The sequence below is a fragment of the Physella acuta genome, unplaced genomic scaffold (assembly GCF_028476545.2).
Source record: "Physella acuta isolate Inbredline_101_S28 unplaced genomic scaffold, ASM2847654v3 ptg000529l, whole genome shotgun sequence".
Lineage (NCBI taxonomy): Eukaryota > Metazoa > Mollusca > Gastropoda > Physidae > Physella > Physella acuta.
In genome coordinates this window covers 87,501-106,346 of record NW_026732048.1, presented here as the reverse complement: position 1 = coordinate 106,346, position 18,846 = coordinate 87,501, and the positions used below count along the sequence as shown (strand labels likewise).

Genomic DNA, 18,846 nt, shown 5'->3' with positions numbered 1-18,846 from the left:
ACCAAACTGTCTCTTAAGCTTTCTCTTGGCCCTCATCCAAAAGTTTTCGATGTTCTGTGTATGATGAATCTCAGCTTTGTTTTGATTCACAAAGTATTGGTCCTGTATAACTACTCCATGCTCAAGAATTCCATGTGCCAGCTGTGAAATGTTACTGTATTCAGCCCCACCTTCAGATTCCCAGTGAGAATATGTCAAAGTATTTCTTCTTGTTGCTTTAAAATTTCCTCTTTGACAATCGCTACATTTTTAGCTTTTTTGCTCATTTTTGATGATTAGCTATGTCACCTTAAAGTGATGGTGCCGATGAGTGCAGTGAGGTGAGGTATTAAGGTAACAATTTACGAAAGACAGGTTACATTGCCACCTTGATTGAATAACATAAACTCACGTGCAATTTTAAGACTTAAATAAACTTTAATAAAAAAAGACACTCACTTCCACAGGATAACAAAGATAGCATTTAACTAAATTAATTCTCTCGGCCGTAGCTTCACTCTAAGGTAATAATGTTTGTTTTTTTTCCCAATAAAATAGCACCACCATGATATCCTTGTACTCTCTTTATTGCTAATTGTGGAAGCAACACACGATTAATACCAAACTGTCTCTTAAGCTTTCTCTTGGCCCTCATCCAAAAGTTTTCGATGTTCTGTGTATGAATCTCAGCTTTGTTTTGATTCACATAGTATTGGTCCTGTATGTTATAACTGAGTCCAACCCCCCCCCCCCCCCCCCCCCTCGTCCCACCGCTAGTTGGTATCTGACAGGTTTAGCTCAACATCCAGTAAAGCTGACATTAGTTTCATGGCTGATTCTGTCTTTAAAGATTTTTTTATTGATGTATTCAAGCATTAGTTGTACTTCAGCTTGATTTTCTTTTAACTTCTGCCTCTCCTTATCTCTCTGACAGTTGTCCAGGTTAGTTATAACTGAGTCTTTAATGCTTTAATGCTCCTATTGTTCCAACACCATTTTGCTCATAGTTGACTATGCTTTTCTTTCCATATCTGCTCTCAATGAGTGACCATTAAATGCACACCATTCTAGTTGATGGTTTGAAAACCATTCATTTCATGCAGCTTGACTTCTCTGGTTGTTGCATAACACTTTCAAAATGTTTATACTCCCTTGCATTCTTTTATAACATTCTAATTTATTTCAGTAGCTCTTCTGGGTCCTTGGAAAATCTCTTCCTAACTTTTTCTGCATTTTGTATCACTGGAACCATGGCCAAATTCTTGGTATCTGAGTAAAACTTAGTCATCCATGGCCCAGTTAGGGATTTTCCAATAAGTTTCAACAGATATATATATGAGCCAGCATCACAAGTAACATGTAAATTCTTTAAAAATTAATTGTTCTATTTATATGTACATATTTACACTTACATCATAATACATGATGATAAAATTGTAAACAATGTACCTGTCATTAAAACCCCTCTTGCCAAGTGGTACTACCCGTAGGGTTTTTTAAAACATTGCAATGCATTGTAATGGTTATTTTTAGATCTTTCTTTTTAAAATGTAACTAAAAATATGTAGGTGAAATGGAATCATAAAAGCACCCTAAAATGAATTGATATAAATGTAAAAAACTTAAAACCAGGATCAAAAGTGAAAGCAGAAGCACTAAGTTTAGTGAAACTAACTAGCTTACCTGTCTTCAAAATCATTTTACTAAAAACTTGACTTGCTTTGCAAAATAAAGCAAACATGAAGTAAAACTTTAACAACATCCAATTATTAACTCCCAGTTACCTATTCAATAATAAAATGTTGTTAGGCTGTAAACGTTAATTTCTTCTATCATATTTTCTCTGAAGTTTGGCATATCAAACTGATGTTCCTGATGAAAAATGATATTGCCTGCTGAGCGGAACAGCACATGCATCCGGTTACCCACACACCGGACAAACTCTCCTACTACAATTCCTTTTTCTCCGCAAAAGGCCTTGAACCCACATATGTAACTCCGACTCGAGTTCAGAACACAAAGAAAAAGATACGTCTTCTGGAAGTGTTTTAAATAGGTATTTTGTTACCCCAGAAACAGAAATCGCGTCTTTGAAAATATCAACCCCTAAATCTGACAGGTTTAGCTCAACATCCAGTAAAGCTGACATTAGTTTCATGGCTGATTCTGTCTTTAAAGATTTTTTTATTGATGTATTCAAGCATTAGTTGTACTTCAGCTTGATTTTCTTTTAACTTCTGCCTCTCCTCATCTCTCTGACAGTTGTCCATTCAGATATAATAAGCTTTTAACTTATCTCTCTGACAGTTGTCCAGGTTAGTTATAACTGAGTCCAACCCCCCCCCCCCCCCCCCCGTCCCACTGCTAGTTGGTATCTTTAATAAAAAAAGACACCCACTTCCACATGATAACAAAGATAGCATTCAACTAAACTAATTCTCTCGGCCGTAGCTTCACCCTAAGGTAATAATCTTTGCTATTTTTCCCAATAAAATAGCACCACCATGACATCCTTGTATTCTCTTTATTGCTAATTGTGGAAGTTTACCTGCTCCTTTTTAACTTGCTATCTTCCTCTTTCTAAATATTTATATTTGCATTTGTTTACATTGTTTATTAATCTTATGTCCCATTGGCTTTTGGACATTCCTACTTCTTAGCTTTTAAGCTGAATACAATTCTGTAGCTGCATTGGTAACATTGTTTAGAACAATGTTTTAGTCCATTGGATAGAATCATCCTGTGTGTTATTTTACCAGAGGCCTATCTTGCTACAGATATAATAAGCTTGAATGTTTTAGAAGGCATTATTTATCCAATGGTAATGCAGAAATAATTTTTAATACAGAAATAATTTTTTGGAGCTTCCTTCACTTAAACAATTAATTTTATCCCATACTTTTCCTTTTTTATATATATATAATTTCTTACGGGCTCTAATGCTCCTGTTGTTCCAACACCATTTTGCTCATAGTTGACTATGCTTTTCTTTCCATATCTGCTCTCAATGAGTGACCATTAAATGCACACCATTCTAGTTGATGGTTTGAAAACCATTCATTTCATGCAGCTTGACTTCTCTGGTTGTTGCATAACACTTTCAAAATGTTTATACTCCCTTGCATTCTTTTAAAACATTCTAATTTATTTCAGTAGTTGACACAGTGCTGTGTTCATCAAGATTTTAAAAATCTTTAATGAAACAATCTATTGAAAACGTTGCTATTGCAATGCACAGGTCATATTGAATTCATTGGTCAGAGATGAGTTGTTTGTCTGAAAATCTAACACTTATTTTAATAATATATTCCTCAATGTATAACATTTAAATGCAATATACAAATCTTCCTAATATAATCAGAGAAAAGTTGCGCATGTTCATTAGGTTTGTAAACCTTTTGTGGAGGAATGAAAAAAAACCCAGGCACATGTCAATATGTAATATACAACTTTCTAAGAGAAAAGTTTCATGTTGACATGCAACATTTTAATGGATTTACAAATACTGCTAATATTTTAACAGCAGTGTCGATCTACTGTTTTTCAGACTTGCAATCTACATCATCCTGACTCATCATGCAAAGCTGCTGAGGAATAGATCTGATTTATGAACATTCTAATTCCACTATTCTTAAATGTTGAATCTTCTGACCTTTAGTCCATCTGGTTTATGAGCACTTAATTCCAACATTCTCAAATGTTAAATCTTCTGACCTTTAGTCCATCTGGTTTATGAACATTTAATTCCACTATTCTTAAATGTTTAATCTTCTGACCTTTAGTCCATCTGGTTTATGAGCACTTAATTCCAACAATCTCAAATGTTTAATCTTCTGACCTTTAGTCCATCTGGTTTATGAACATTTAATTCCACCATTCTCAAATGTTTAATCTTCTGACCTTTAGTCCATCTGGTTTATGAACATTTAATTCCACCATTCTCAAATGTTTAATCTTCTGACCTTTAGTCCATCTGGTTTATGAACATTTAATTCCACCATTCTCAAATGTTTATAATCTTCTGACCTTTAGTCCATCTGGTTTATGAACATTTAATTCCACCATTCTCAAATGTTTATAATCCTCTGACCTTTAGTCCATCTTTAGAACTTCTTTCACATCTGTCTGCAATATTTCAATTACATAATCAATTTCCTGGACATTATAGAGCCAATCCCCATATTATATTAGCTTTACCCTTTTTCTTTTTTATAATATTTAATAGCAATTCATTTCATTCTCACGAGAAGCTTTTAAGAGTTTTTAGCTCAATGAGATGTTTCTGGTGACTATACTAGAACTTAGCCTTACATAGAATAAGGTATTCAATAATCTTGTGTGCCTAGGTCTAGCAAGGTCAACATGATTAGGGTTTGTCTTTCTCTATTCTTGAAACATGATGGAATATGTTGTCCGTGGTGTCGTATTCACCTGTTTCTAGTATCTCTTCCCTTGCATAGTGGTTTCCTTCACTATCGATTTGAACATCATATAGAGGTCATGCATCATGATATTGAATCTCTCTGCCTGACCATTCCCTCTGGGGTTATATGGCGTTGTACATGATTTTTCAACCACCCTAAAATCTAAAGCCACCACTTAGAGTGGAAGTGTAGCTAGCAAATGTCCCGGAGGCTGGTGTACTTTAACTGCCAGTAGTTTCGCATGTTGACACTAGTCTCATACTTCATACAGCGTTGACGGACATCATGCTCCATGTTCGGCCATTAACAGCCACTTTGCAGACAACATCCCAGCCCCGACTGTTGGGCTCGTGGCCCAATCCTAAGGCTTGGCGTCAGTACTTTTCTGCCAGAACCACTTGCATTACTGGGTTCAATTGTAGACCGATACAGCACGCCATCCTTCAGGATAAGCCTCTTCTGCTATTGCATAAACGTTTGGCAAGGGTAGGTCGGTTATTGTTGTTGATGTAGACTCAGGTCTTCTCAGGGTTCATCTTAAACTGCCATATCCGGTCTAAATCCTCTTGAAGTCCATGCTGAATTTCCATAAGAGACGGTGCAATCCGATGGACCTCCAAGTCGTCAGCACAATCAGAGAGAGTACAAGGCCAATAACGGTCTTCAAAACCTGAGCTGCCTGCATCTTGTGGCGAGATACTGTAGGAAAGGAGTAGATTGACGCAATAGGTCATTATGTACAAACATTCCACCTCTTTCATCTTTCATTCACTAATTTGCTCACTGATTGAAAGGGTATCAAAAATATCATTTGGCTTCCTGTAGAATTTGTCTTGGTCCAACATGTATGTGTAGTCCGATTTCACTCAAACTGTTCTTTACAACTATAACCATCTAGTTTTTAAAATGGAATTTTTTTTAAAAATGGAATTTCTTCTTGACTTTTGTGTCCTTACTGTATGCAGTTGTATAATTCAGAGAATCAGGTTATCTGAACTTTTTCTGATCTCTTTTGCTGTTTGATGCCTTTTGTAGTTTTTTCACATGTACAATTTTTTTTTAATAAAATGGGTTTTAAAATGACTCATAAAAATTAAATAATTTAAAACAATTGATTTTATAAAATCATTTAGTTCAATCAACACTTTAAAATCAGAAGATGCATAAATTATTAATTATGCACTCGTTGCACCAGAACAAAGTAGTTGGACTTGTATTTAATTATAATAATCATGTGTTATTTTAAAAGCCAAAACATATCAGTGGTACACAGGTATGGAACACTTGTTGGAGTAATAAAGTTTATTAAAACATTGACTTAGCTAAACTCTTGAAAACACCGCATCCGGATAAATCCAAAGAAAAGACTGAATCAACAAATGTATTAATTGGTTCTTCGAACCCGTATACGTTAGCAGCTATCAAACAAGACAAAAGCATGTGCTTTGCTATACTTGTTGTAACACTACCTAACTCGGATAACTCTGACTGATCGAAAAAGCATTCAAAATCATACGTTGCGCTGAAGGGATAAACAAAGTTTGTATTTACATCTACCCTATACGATGTTAAAAACTCCCTGATTGTTTTCTGTGTATGATAAATCCCTCTTTTATACCTTTCTACGGGTTTGCCCCCATTGCACCCTGACTCATGTCTGTTCAGCTGCCTAATGGTGGGCCATAACTTGCTACACATAAAACTCGCGAAAGAGTGCGCTATGGTATAGTGTCTTGTTAAATTGTCAAGTCGTGTAAATACTTTCACACTTTACACAGGGATGTCTTTGTTGTCCGTGTGCCGTATCTTAATGGCGTATGAAAGCGTCTTTGCGGGTGAATACATGGTCACAGATCTCGCACTTGTAACGGGTCAAAGCTGGATGGGTGGCTTCTATTATTGACGAACTGTCTAATGGTTGGCTCGGCTGGATGAGTGGGTCGCTGGCTGTGGAATAAAAAATAAATAAATAAAAAATAAAAATAATTAAGTAAATACATTTGACAACTTTAAAACAAAAATATATTAATTTAAATATTTTAAATTCACATATTGAACTTACCTCAGGGTTGGTTTGAACGTCTAAGCCGGGTTGAGTTAGATCCGTAGTGGTGTAGCTGTAGGCGGTTGGATCGGTTAGGTGGATAGCTCAATGGGTTGTTTAGTGGTTGGGGCAGCTGGTTGGCTGTATAGTTGGGTCCGATGTAAACTTAAAAGTAAAGCGCAAGCATTTGACTACTTATTTAGAAAAAGATTTTAAAAAAGGGTATAAGCCTATTCTAGTAGTGGTCTAGAGTTTGGGTCGGTTGTACAATACAAAATTAAAGTGAATACATTTTTTATAAAAAAATATTTATTTATTTAAAGGGTATAATCAGAAACTTTTTAGTGGGGTTAGTTCCTTTAAAACAAAAATAAATAAATTAACCTTAACTTTAATTTTTATTCCTTAAGTTCAGTAAACACTCACAAAGTATGCGGTCTGTGGTTGTTTAGGTGGATGTGTTGGTGGTCTGCAGTCCTAAGCCGAAGTGGTTTAGAACAAATTCTCGTGTTAATTTATACTTTTGGCTGGCTTAGGTGTAGAGTCAGACTGTCTCCTGCAAAACAGATGGTATCCAGATAAAAAGTAATGACTTGACCACAGTGTAGAAGAAAAGCAATTACTTTTACAGGGGTTGGGTGAAGACTAAGAAATCCCAGGGCTCACCTCACCTTCCTGGAAGACAAAGAAATTCCAGGGCGATAAATCACCTCACATTGGCATAACAGAGCAGAGCCTCACTTGCCAGAGCAGCAGGGGAGCCAGCACTTGTGGCAATTAATCATGGTCGGGTGTCAAACCGACTGGGAAAACACCCATTCATCACCGTCCGGTTATTACCTGTCATTCCATCAACCACCAGCATAACTGTGCTTAGTTTTTTGCTGTATTGATTTATTTGTAACAGCTGAAGTTAATGGGTTTGACCCCAGTTATAATGGAATTGTATACACAAAGAAATCCTATTTTTTGTACATGATTGTAAGAAAAAAAAAACTGTAGTTAAGGTTAAAAATCTAAAACAGTACTACCTTATTGTTATTGTTAAAATTAATCACCAAATAACAAACAAACAAATAATTCATCTTGATTAATCAGTTTAATTGACTTTTTTTCCATCCAATTTTTGCTTTATTCTCTTTGAATTTGCTGAAATTTGAAATTGATCATATTGACATTGTCTTATGTAGCTACTTATAAAGTACTTGCCACTGCTTATCTTTGAAATTCTGTGCAACATTGGAAAAAAAATGTCAATCAATTTGATGTCCCATCACAAAAGTTTTTTGACAATGTGATATATTGTGAAGATGTGTCAACTGCCATCTTCCCATTGAAACTCAACTATTAAACCTCAACTGAACCTTACTGGTCATTGGTTTAGACATTCTATTGGTTCCTACCTGCTCCAACTACTTGACCAATGGCTAGCTATTGGTCTGTAATCCTGTGCTAATCTAAATCTCTCAGTATTGACCTATTTCTAAACTACTGCCTAATCTTGTGTTACTACAACTGTCTGGAATCTCTCTTCTTCTCTCCCCCTCCCTTCCATTACCAGGTGATGTAAAGGTGTGGCTGTCTTCTTATCCAGTTCAGGTGGGTATTGTGGAGTGAGGGTAGGTTTAAATTAAACTTAAATATAAAATTATATATATATACATACATATATATATATATATATATATATATATATATATATATATATATATATATATATATATATATATATATATATATATATATATATATATATATATATATATATATATATATATATATATTATATGTATACTGTTAGTTTATCATGTTAGGGATGGACTTTCTTTTGTTATTCATGACATATTTTTCTTGTGGGATACACATAATAAACTTAGAATTAGGAGTAAATTGATTTGGACATAGTTAAAAGATTCTAACTAATACTATCCTGAACTTGTGTCTAAAATCCTATTCACCTGTATATCTTGATCTCCTCTACTGTAACATAACTATCTTATCTATGCTCAAAACTGTTGCTTGACAATAACCTTAGAAAAATTCTTGTCCCTAGATTGATGCTATTGCTTGACTGACTAACTGTGACATGTGACCCCCTCATCTGGTTTTTAAATGATTCCTGCCTAAGTTTCTGCTTGACCTATGGTACATTTCTTCTTTCTGTTTGACAGTTTTGTGATGAGGATAACCTGCTTACAAGGAAGACATGGAGAAGAACGGTTGAAGAAGAGGCTAAAGCAGCTGGGCACACATGGGCACAGATAAAGGGGGCAGCCCAAAACCGAGTCCGATGGAGAATGTGTGGTTGCAGCCCTTTGCTCCCCAGCGGCCACAAAGGAATGATGATGATGAACTTACAACTTACAACTGTTACCTCTACTTAAATATTAACAGCGGCCACACTTCATACTTTGCTGATGGACACCATGTTCTGCCACATACTAAGAAGTACGGTCCATAGAATCTACAATTAAAAAGCAGCCAAGATCAGTATGGCTCTGGTGAATCCAAAATGGTGGGTAGTTTATAAAATTACATTATATTATTTATATGTTGGGTTTATTTTTTTATTAGTTAACATATGAGAATTAGCCTGTATCAATTCTCAATCACCACTATTGTTGAGTCTCTTAATATTAAGTCATGTGCATGGGGTGATTATTCATTCTAGTAGTTTGCCATTTACTAAACAAACATTTTTTTTTATTCATCAGGTGCACTCAAAATTACAAGGTTCTAACAGTAATGCATTAATTGGGACTACCATCATTATATTTTAATCAGGTATTTAAAAATAAATTGGTTTTGAACTTAACATTAACAGTTAATCCTAGAGATGTAAAAGATAAACAATTTCACAGACCAAATTTTAATAACTCTATAATGTCTACTTCAGAAGTAGCCAAAACTTGTAGGCTAATCTATGATATAATGTTGTGTTGGTAAGCAAGATTCAAATCTTTACTGGATAATTTTTTTAGGAGTCTGATAAGGTTCCTAGTATAATGATAAGCATCAGATTATTTTATATCCACACTAGTTGGTTTTATGTAAGGTCAATTTCATCTTATTTTTTAACAGGTCACCAGCAAACATTTAAAGGCTCACAGTGACAAACAGGTTTTGGAAGCTATGTGTGTTAAAGTGACTTGTTTTATTTACTTGAATAAAGCTCATTTCAAAGAACAGCTCAATTGTGATTTATTGCATTTCAGTATTGTAAATGTCTGTCATTGTTAATTAGCTAATGTTGGCTCTTAATTAGCAGCTCATGGATGGCAAATTTAAATCACATCTGTTGCAAAAATCCAAGAATTGTAGCCTAACAGTAATGTAATGGAGAATCATTGTAAAATGTTTATAATTATAATCCACTTTTTTAGGACAACTACTAAATCTGATGTGTTCTACTAAAAATATGCTTTCAGTACTACCCTTATCCTATAAAATAATAATCCCCTAATACTTAACATGATAACCTTAATCAGGATTAGCAAGAAGTTACCAAATAAGTTATCAAAATGATGAAATCTTGTGTCTTTTTGGAAAGCTAATGTTCATAAATTTAATAGCTGGCAATTTTTCTACAGTAGTTGGTTACTGCTTTTCTTGATCAATGCATTCAAGCATCTCTTTAATGCCAGGAATATTGCTGTCCTGTCAGTTTTTCATATACCCTTATGTGCTACATTGGCAAAAGAAACTATCAAGGCTTGAGACTAATTTGTCACATAAGACATTAAAGATTAATGTTTGCATTGATAGCTGTCATGCTAGTGTGTTTAAGGAACATAGCAGGTTGATTGTAGTGGTGTGGTACATTCATTCAATATATATACCAAGATAACTTAATAAATATAGAATAAAATATTTAATAAAGGGGGACGGAGTGGTCTAGCGGTAGAGAGCTGGACTGCTAACCTGCAAGAGTTTGAATCCGGGTTCAAGTCAGCAGACTGTCCACCCAACTCAGTGTGATCAGCACTATGCCCACTATTACTTTCCCTAACTTAGGTGCCCATCTATCTCTTCATATGCCGAGGTCAAGAAACAAGTGAACTGTTTTTCACTTGCCTTATAGACCACCAGGTTTGAAAGAGAACTTAAAGATTAAAAAAAATTCTCTTGATCAGGAGACCCTAGAGTGGTGAACTCTACTTTATTCTGTTTATAGTGGCTGATTTCATCGACTACACAAGCTAATCGGGGTCAGGTAACTCAATTTTAGTGATGACAAGCTACTAGATGTACCAAATTCACTTACAGAGAATATATTCCCGAGGCTGATTTTTCATCATTGAGCTCACATGCTTTAAGTTTATAGACAAACCACCCTGCTAATAGCTTTAGTATGGTTACACCTAACCAATTTTTTTTTTACCTTTTGAGATTTAAATTGTTATTGTTTTGTTATTTGTGAACAAAATAAAATATAATAAATCTCAAAAAGCTAACAGTTGAATAGTTTATCAACATTGTAATATGTATTACAATAACAAGCAAAAACAAACTGTAAAAAAAAGTTTATTTATAAATTTGTTCATTCTTCTATATTGTGCACTGGTGTATTACATTCAGTTGCCAGTTCAAACTCCTAAATAAAAAAAAATAGAACTAGAATCCTTCAATGTGTTCAATGCAATAAATTATAGCTGATTGTAATATGTATTACAATAACAAGTAAAAACAAACAGTAAAAAAACAATAGAAGCAAGTTAATATATACATTTGTTCGTTCTTCTATATTGTGCACTAATTACATTCAGTTGCCAGTTCAAACTCCTAAATTAGAAAAATAATAGAACTAGAACTAGAATCCTTCAATGTGTTCAATGCAATAACTTATAGATGATTGTAATATGTATTACAATAACAAGCAAAAACAAACAGTAAAAAAAACAATAGAAGCAAGTTAATATATACATTTGTTCGTTCTTCTATATTGTGCACTAATTACATTCAGTTGCCAGTTCAAACTCCTAAATTAGAAAAATAATAGAACTAGAACTAGAATCCTTCAATGTGTTCAATGCAATAACTTATAGATGATTGTAATATGTATTACAATAACAAGTAAAAACAAATTGTAAAAAAGTTGCCTCTTTTTACATGCAAATTAAAGTGTGTAAATTAAACATAATTTATTTATAGCCTATATTCAATATTTTAATTCCTGACAGCTCAGATGTTACACTAAGCACAGGAATAATAAATATAAACATATTAACTAACATTTTGGAGAATATTATGCAGTGTAATCAGGGGTGGACTGGACTACCGGGGAAAATCCCGGTTTCCATGAGAGATCTAGGCGGCCTTCCAGGAATTGTGCTTTTTATTTTTAATTATTTGATTTGATTTCTTAAAAAAAAATATGTTGGTATTTCTACATTTTAACATTTCGATTTCTCCGTACCAAGGCGTACAACTCAGCTTAAAAAAATGCAGAATGAAAATTTCAATCTGGGGTTAAGGGCCCTTTTTTTAAATTTCCCGGGGTGGTTAGGCAGCGCCAGTCCACACCTTGAGTGTAGGTGTACTATTTAAAATAGTTGCATAAATAGGCCTACATGTTTTCAGTTGTTGCGAAATCTTTTAATAAACTCATCTAATCTTAGCATTTATTGTAAATTAAAATATACATAATGCATGTAAATGTAAATGTTTATGTCCGAAATACATTAAAAAAGGAATACAAATCATAATAGTTGTATGATCGCGCACATTTAATCATTTTGTGCCCATTAGTATTTCAAAAACCTTATTGCATTAATCAGTTTGATTTTTATTGTAGACGTAACAGTTTAAATAGTACAGTAAACAAACACATCTACGAATACGTGTAAGAAATTGAAAAATTATCGCTTCCTTTGCAGCATTCATTTTGCGTAGATTTTATCGTTCTTGTTATTCATTTTTCAGTCATTCGCGGTTTATTCTTTAATGGCTCAACACGATTCGGAAAATATCCTGTTTACGAACTGGAGCGGTTTTATTCTAAGAATTTCTATCCTGTTTACGAACTGGAGCGGTTTTATTCTAAGAATTTCTATCCTGTTTACGAATCGGAGCGGTTTCATTCTAAGAATTTCAACGCCAACAGAACCCATGGTGGAACGAGGCAGTCAGCAGATGACCCGTTGACGAATGCCAGGGCACGAGGTGACACACGATACAAAAGCCGAACCGGAGCCAGCAAGTTATGACAGACGTTATGCCGGAAGACGTCCACGTAGCACGACATGACCAGACCGTTGACGACGATGGTGCCGCTCGTGGTAAAAGGAGCGAACAATCCTTCTTTTTTCTCCACGAGAATTTCAGTTACAAGGGAGGCTACTACGCCGTTGTCCGTAACCGTCAACAGAGAATACCCCAACTGTATCTCCCTCGCAGGTAGGAATAACTCTTCGTCTATAACCCGACAGTAAACGAAGTGATCAGGAGACACGGATATGACGTGAGCCTCAGTTTTCAAGGTGATGAACTCACTCTTGCACAGCGGATCTCTATGTCCAAACATAAACACCTTCTCGTATGTTAAAAGTCCGGATAAGTTCATCGTGAGGACTCTCTCACCCACTTTCAATTTGTTCATAGGTTTGTGTTCCATGTTCTCAGTTAGAACAAAGACCTCACCGGGAAAACATTTTCGACGTATTGTTTTTTGTATTTCCCCAGCCACTTCCTTCTCCAGCTCGTCTTTATCTTGAGTTATAACTGGCTTATCTTCTCCTGAATTGTCTCCATTTCTACTGTGTAGTTCTATATCCTCAAATAAAGTTAGAGATGAGAATATAAGTGGTTCTATTCTAGGATCATTTGGTTTAAAATCAGTCTCAATTAATGATGATGCTTCATTTATCAGTCGTTGTACTTCCCCCTGATGTTTTGTATTACCTGGTTTGTATTTTTCTAAATCTTTCCTTATTTTCTTTATCTTTTGTTTATCAACTTTGGGAATAATCTTATTTTTAATAATTGCCATTCGTTTCTCTTGAGCTTCTTGAAATATTTTTTTGTCATACGTACGTTCCCCTCCTTTGCTCAATTCGTCGATTAAAGAGACCAATTTAATGACTTGAAGTTTTTTAATTTTTTCATCTTTTGTAGAATTATCAAACAGAACGCATCTATAATTGCATTCCTCAAAAAGTTGTTTTGCATACTTTGTCTGCCTTTTCAACCAATCATCGAAACTGCCCTTAACAGCATCTTCGGAAGTTTTGAAATTATCCCCAAACGTAATAATACAAATTCCGTAATATTTTATAACGTCTTTCCCCAAAACTTCTTTCAGAAACTGAATTGCTTGAATATTTTCCTTCGTCATTTTTTCATTAAATCTATATATCAGTAAAAATGCATGGAACCCCTTTTGGAACTTAGCGACAGCTTCGGCAAACGTTTTTGCAACAAGTTCCAAGGCTTCATCATTTATTTCGTTATCTACCTCGTGTGACTCTTTGTGGGCTAAAAGTTTTTTATAATTTATGTTTGTGTCCCATATGCCGGGAGTATCTACAATTCTTATCAATCTTCCATCGATTTCAGCTTTCTCCACCTGAATATCGACTGTTTGTGAGGTAGTATCTGTTGATGTTGGGAATCGCTTTTCGTTTAAGATGCAATTTCCAGTAGCACTTTTACCATGGCCTGTTTTGCCCATTAAAATAAGATCTAAATGCTTGCCTCCTGGTATGGTAGTAGTCAGGTCCTGAAAATGAGATTATACCAAATAAAACTTCTTAAATTCTAGTAAAGTATTCAATATAGCGACCCACGCTTTTATTTTTAATTATTAAAGTAGTAGTTCATTATTATATTCAAAGAAAATCATTTATTTTCTTCTTTATAGTGCATAATTAGATAAAAACATGTTATTATAACGTTTTTCATGCATTTTTTAGTACATTAAAATTTTTATTACACATTTTATTACAATGGAGTTGCATGACTAAAAACTGTTTCGCATCAAATGAACATGAAAAATGCGCAATTAAAAGCGCGATAAATAGAACTTATATAGGAAATTCGAATTAATTCATTATAAAAATAAATCAGGTATCCAACTAAATCAAATTTGATATCATACTGCTATGTCATTAGATCTTGATCAACGTGACAAGTTTAAAACAAATAGATCTGTTAAAAGTGCTCGAAATTTCGCTCGGCAGTTTCAACCCATGAAGAAGCACGACAAAAGAACTACAGATGGACAGACATGCAAAGTAAGCAAGTTAAATAAAATCTTTTGAAAATGGATCATATAGTTTTCGTTTTATTTTATAAAGCGCGCAGCATAAATTTTGTTTGGTACAATTGACCAATGAAGCAAATTTTCATTAAAAAAAAAGGAAATTAGTGTCAACTGCTTTCGAGCAAGTGTCGCCCCAGCAAACGTTCAGCACAGAGGGAATAGATATAGCTTCTAGCCTACACTTACTTCTAGAAATGCTGTCACTTTTTCCAAAGGGTTGGTACATAACAGAATATTGTCTGACCGCTCTAGATAATTGATGAAGTCAAGTTGCTTTATGATTTCTTCAGTTGTATCCGAATCCTTTCTGATTTTATCAAGTAGCTCTTTTCCTTCAATCTGCAGTCTCCTTTCATGCGAAAATTCTTTATTTTCTAAATACTCCTGTAACAAAACATACTTTATATAGGCTTAAATTAAAAAAAAAAAAGCTCATTACTATTATAAACAGTCCGTGTTAAAAAAAAAAAGAATAAAAAACATACTTATTAGTTCTTAATTTGAAATTTGGACCAGATTTCCTACAACACAATTAAGTATTACGTGTCAACATGTTACGCGCCCTATGGTCCGTTGACTTCAGCTTGCTTTTCATTCTGAATTAGCTTCTATAGCCTTTGTCCATGCATAAACAAACTACAAGGCAGCAGATTTTTGATGGTTCTCTACGTGAAGGGATGCTGTCACCAGCGTCCGAACCTAATCTGCCTTGTGGATTTGAACTCTGGACCATTCGGTCAACCAAGAACTTTACCATAGCTGATCTATAACTAATAACTTTATATATATATATATATATATATATATATATATATATATATATATATATATATATATATATATAATTGACAGTTTGCTATGGCGACGGAACGAATCGTCACGTCTCTGTTAACATTTCTATTTCTCTAAGATTCCTGAGTGCTAACCTCTAATTTGTGAGCAGATGTTAAATAGTATGTCTCGCTGCTAAAGAGGTGTTCCATTTTTGAGATAGAGTCGGCTGAGTAAACTTTAGTATCTGTTCCGTCTGCTGAAAATGACAAAATTACTGACAAAATTACTGTATGTATATATATATATATATATATATATATATATATATATATATATATATATATATATATATATATAGCTCGCATTGAGGGCTCTGTCTGCATGGTTCATACACACATACACACACACATATATATATATATATATGTATATATATATATATATATATATATATATATATATATATATATATATATATATATATATATATATATATATATATATATATATATATATATATATATATATATATATATATATATATATATATATAATATAAAGCTCAATTCTGTATGTTTGTAATAAGTTTGTCGTTGACATACTTCGATGGATTTAAGTGTTAGATTATTACAGTCCTTATGGTCTAAATTTATGAGTTAAAAAATTAATATTGAAAGTTTTGGGAAATAATTTTCATTTATCAAACTGAAAGTAATAATTTTCGGCATGGTCATTAAACAAAAGTTTTAAAAAATATCATCTTTTACAAAAATTCTAATTATGTCTTTATTTAGTCCTAGAGCACTTACTTCCCTTTGATAAATTAGGAAACACAATTACTTTCCTTTATAAAACCATTGCATTAGTGGAAAAGAATTTACTTTTTATTACTTTGTTTTGGTGTTGGGAAAAAAATAATTACATAATTAGCGGGGATTGATCAAGTGCAAATGTTGTAGGTATTTTACGGATAAGCTTGGAGTATTATAATAGTTCATTAAATTGAAACAGGCGCGTTCGTTTAATTGAGTGCAAAAGAATATGAATAAGTTGGGGTACTATAGTCGTTTATTAAGCTAAAACAGGCGATTCCGCCCCGGGCTTGACTGTGAGCACTTTGCGTTTATGTTCGCGTTAGTGTTTAGGTTGGGTCTGCGTTAGTGGTTGCGGTTTGATTTGGTTCGTTTTTGTTCTTTCTTTTTTCGTTTTTGTTTGTGTTTTTTTCTTTGGGTTTGTATTTGTGTTTTTGGTTGGTTTTGCGTTTGGATTTGGTTTGTTTTCGTTTGCTTTTTCGTTTTTGTGTGTGTTGGTATTGGTGTTTGTGGTTGTGGTTGGGTTTGTTGTTAGGTTTTTGTTTTCGTTTGCTTTTTTGTTTGTTTTTTCTTTGTGTTTGTATTGGTGTTTGTGGTTGTGGTTGGGTTTGTTGTTAGGTTTTTGTTTTCATTTGTATTTGTAATTGTGTTAGCGTTATGTTTGCGTTTTGTTGTTTTGGTTTTGGTTGGTTGTGGTTTGGGTGGGCAATGCCGGGTTTATGATGATTACCAAACACACAGGTAATGGTCTTTAACAGGAAGGTTTTTCACAGAAGCCAGAGCAGGGCCTGGCCGGGACGGCTAGTATATATATATATATATATATATATATATATATATATATATATATATATATATATATATATATATATATACTACTTTCTCTTCTCATATATACATTACCTTGAACAGGCTGTAAGCAGGCCCGCACAATGTAAAGCTGTGGATCAACAATAGCTTTAGGGACGTTTAAAGCATTGGTGGCAAGCGTTGTGGTGTGTTCGCTTTCTTCTACAGCAGTGTCCGCCTCTTGTTGACTTTCTAAACACAGATGCAAATAGATGTATTTTATGTGTGTACATTAACATGCTAAGCACATTAAACATGATTGTGTGGATCATCGTGTCAATTATGTAGATGGAAATAATTTGATGTAAATTGTTGACCAACATATAAAACTACGTCTGTAAAATATCGATGTTATATATACAAAGAAAGATATTATATATATATATATATTACGATGTTATATATATATATTTAAATATAAATATACATATATATATATATATATATATATATATATATATATATATATATATATATATATATATATATATATATATATATATATATATATATACAGTTTCACACACACACACACACACACACACACACACACACACACACACACACACACACACACACACACACACACACACATATATATATATATATATATATATATATATATATATATCATATATATAATTTGCAAGGTTAACAAGAATACCCGTTTCTTACCTTTTTCGGGGATCAATTTTGTATTGCAATATTCTACATTATTTTCCGGGTTTTGTTTGTGTAAGAATTCAGAAAATAAAATGGTGTATTCTTGCATTATGTTTAGTATATCTCCAAAACTTGCAGTAGGGAATGGGAGGCTAAAACCGCTGAACACTTTGGTAACTTTAAGTTTGTTTTTCTTTTCTTTTTTGCGTATTAATTTTGAAACATCTTTAAGCGCCTTTTCAGCTTTTATTATTTCTCTCTCGTTGCTCAGGGTTATAAATTTCTTTTTTTTCTTAAATTTCTCTAAATCCTTTGCATCTGATATGAAAAGTAAGAAAGGAGATATAATACATATTCATAATGAAAATTAACTAACTTTAAATAATTAAATTTTAGTTTGTAGAACATTTCGACTCTTCTTCTTCGTTCTTAATTTTTATTGTTGGAAGGGATCGAGCCTTATCTGCCTGAGGGTTTGAGACTGTTTCGTGTTTAACAACCATGAGCTTTTACCGACTCGACCACTCCTCCATTCCAAGTTCGAACCCTCGGGCAGATGAGTTTCAAGCCACTCATCTAGGAGAGACAAATCCAAAATCAAACAACTGCTGCCTTGTTGTTTGTTCTTGGTTAAACAAAGGCTATGGAAGCAAATCCAAAAAGAAAAGCAGCCTGAAATCGGAGTCAACGGTCTATATGGCGCATAACAAGTTGACACAAAATACTTAATTGCGTTCGAGGGAATCTCTTAAAACAATAGAAATAAGAACGAAGAAGGAAAAAATTATTTGCTTAGGAGTCGGTGTGGTTGGTCGTTAAAGTCCCGAGTTCAAATCCCTGGCAGATGAGGATCGATTGCTGATGACAGCTGATCATCTAGAAAAGAAAACTCCAAAATCAAACAACTGCTGCCTTGTTGTTTGTTCTTGGAAGCAAATCCAAAAAGAAAAAAAAAGATGAAATCGAAGTCAACGGCCTATATGGAGGATAAAAGATATGACTTAATTGTCTTACATAACAATTAAGGGCCTTTCTGGTAGG

At 33.7% G+C, this 18,846-nt stretch overlaps 1 protein-coding gene and 1 long non-coding RNA gene across 4 annotated transcripts in view; one reads left to right on the top strand and one right to left on the bottom strand.

Annotated features, from left to right (window-relative positions):
- The first annotated feature begins 2,325 nt into the window (after positions 1-2,325).
- On the top strand, positions 2,326-9,637 carry LOC131945161 (uncharacterized). Of its 2 annotated transcripts, XR_009387117.1 has the most exons (4): positions 2,326-8,046; positions 8,619-8,962; positions 9,162-9,231; positions 9,529-9,637. It is a non-coding gene; the product is annotated as an uncharacterized LOC131945161 (long non-coding RNA). The 2 variants fall into 2 exon arrangements; XR_009387116.1 differs by lacking the exon at positions 2,326-8,046 and having other exon boundaries at positions 8,172-8,962.
- Positions 9,638-11,929: 2,292 nt separating this feature from the next.
- LOC131945163 (uncharacterized) overlaps positions 11,930-18,846 on the bottom strand; it is a 10,176-nt gene continuing 3,259 nt past the window's right edge. The window contains exons 4-8 of one of the 2 annotated variants that reach the window (XM_059306180.1): positions 17,818-18,123; positions 17,197-17,334; positions 15,634-15,737; positions 14,894-15,091; positions 11,930-14,164 (exon numbers count right to left, since the gene is read on the bottom strand). In XM_059306180.1, coding sequence (XP_059162163.1) covers positions 12,524-14,164; positions 14,894-15,091; positions 15,634-15,737; positions 17,197-17,334; positions 17,818-18,123 — 2,387 coding nt within the window. In that variant the 3' untranslated portion in view covers positions 11,930-12,523. The remainder of the gene's footprint in view (positions 14,165-14,893; positions 15,092-15,633; positions 15,738-17,196; positions 17,335-17,817; positions 18,124-18,846) is intronic. The other variant, XM_059306181.1, reaches the window with a different exon arrangement.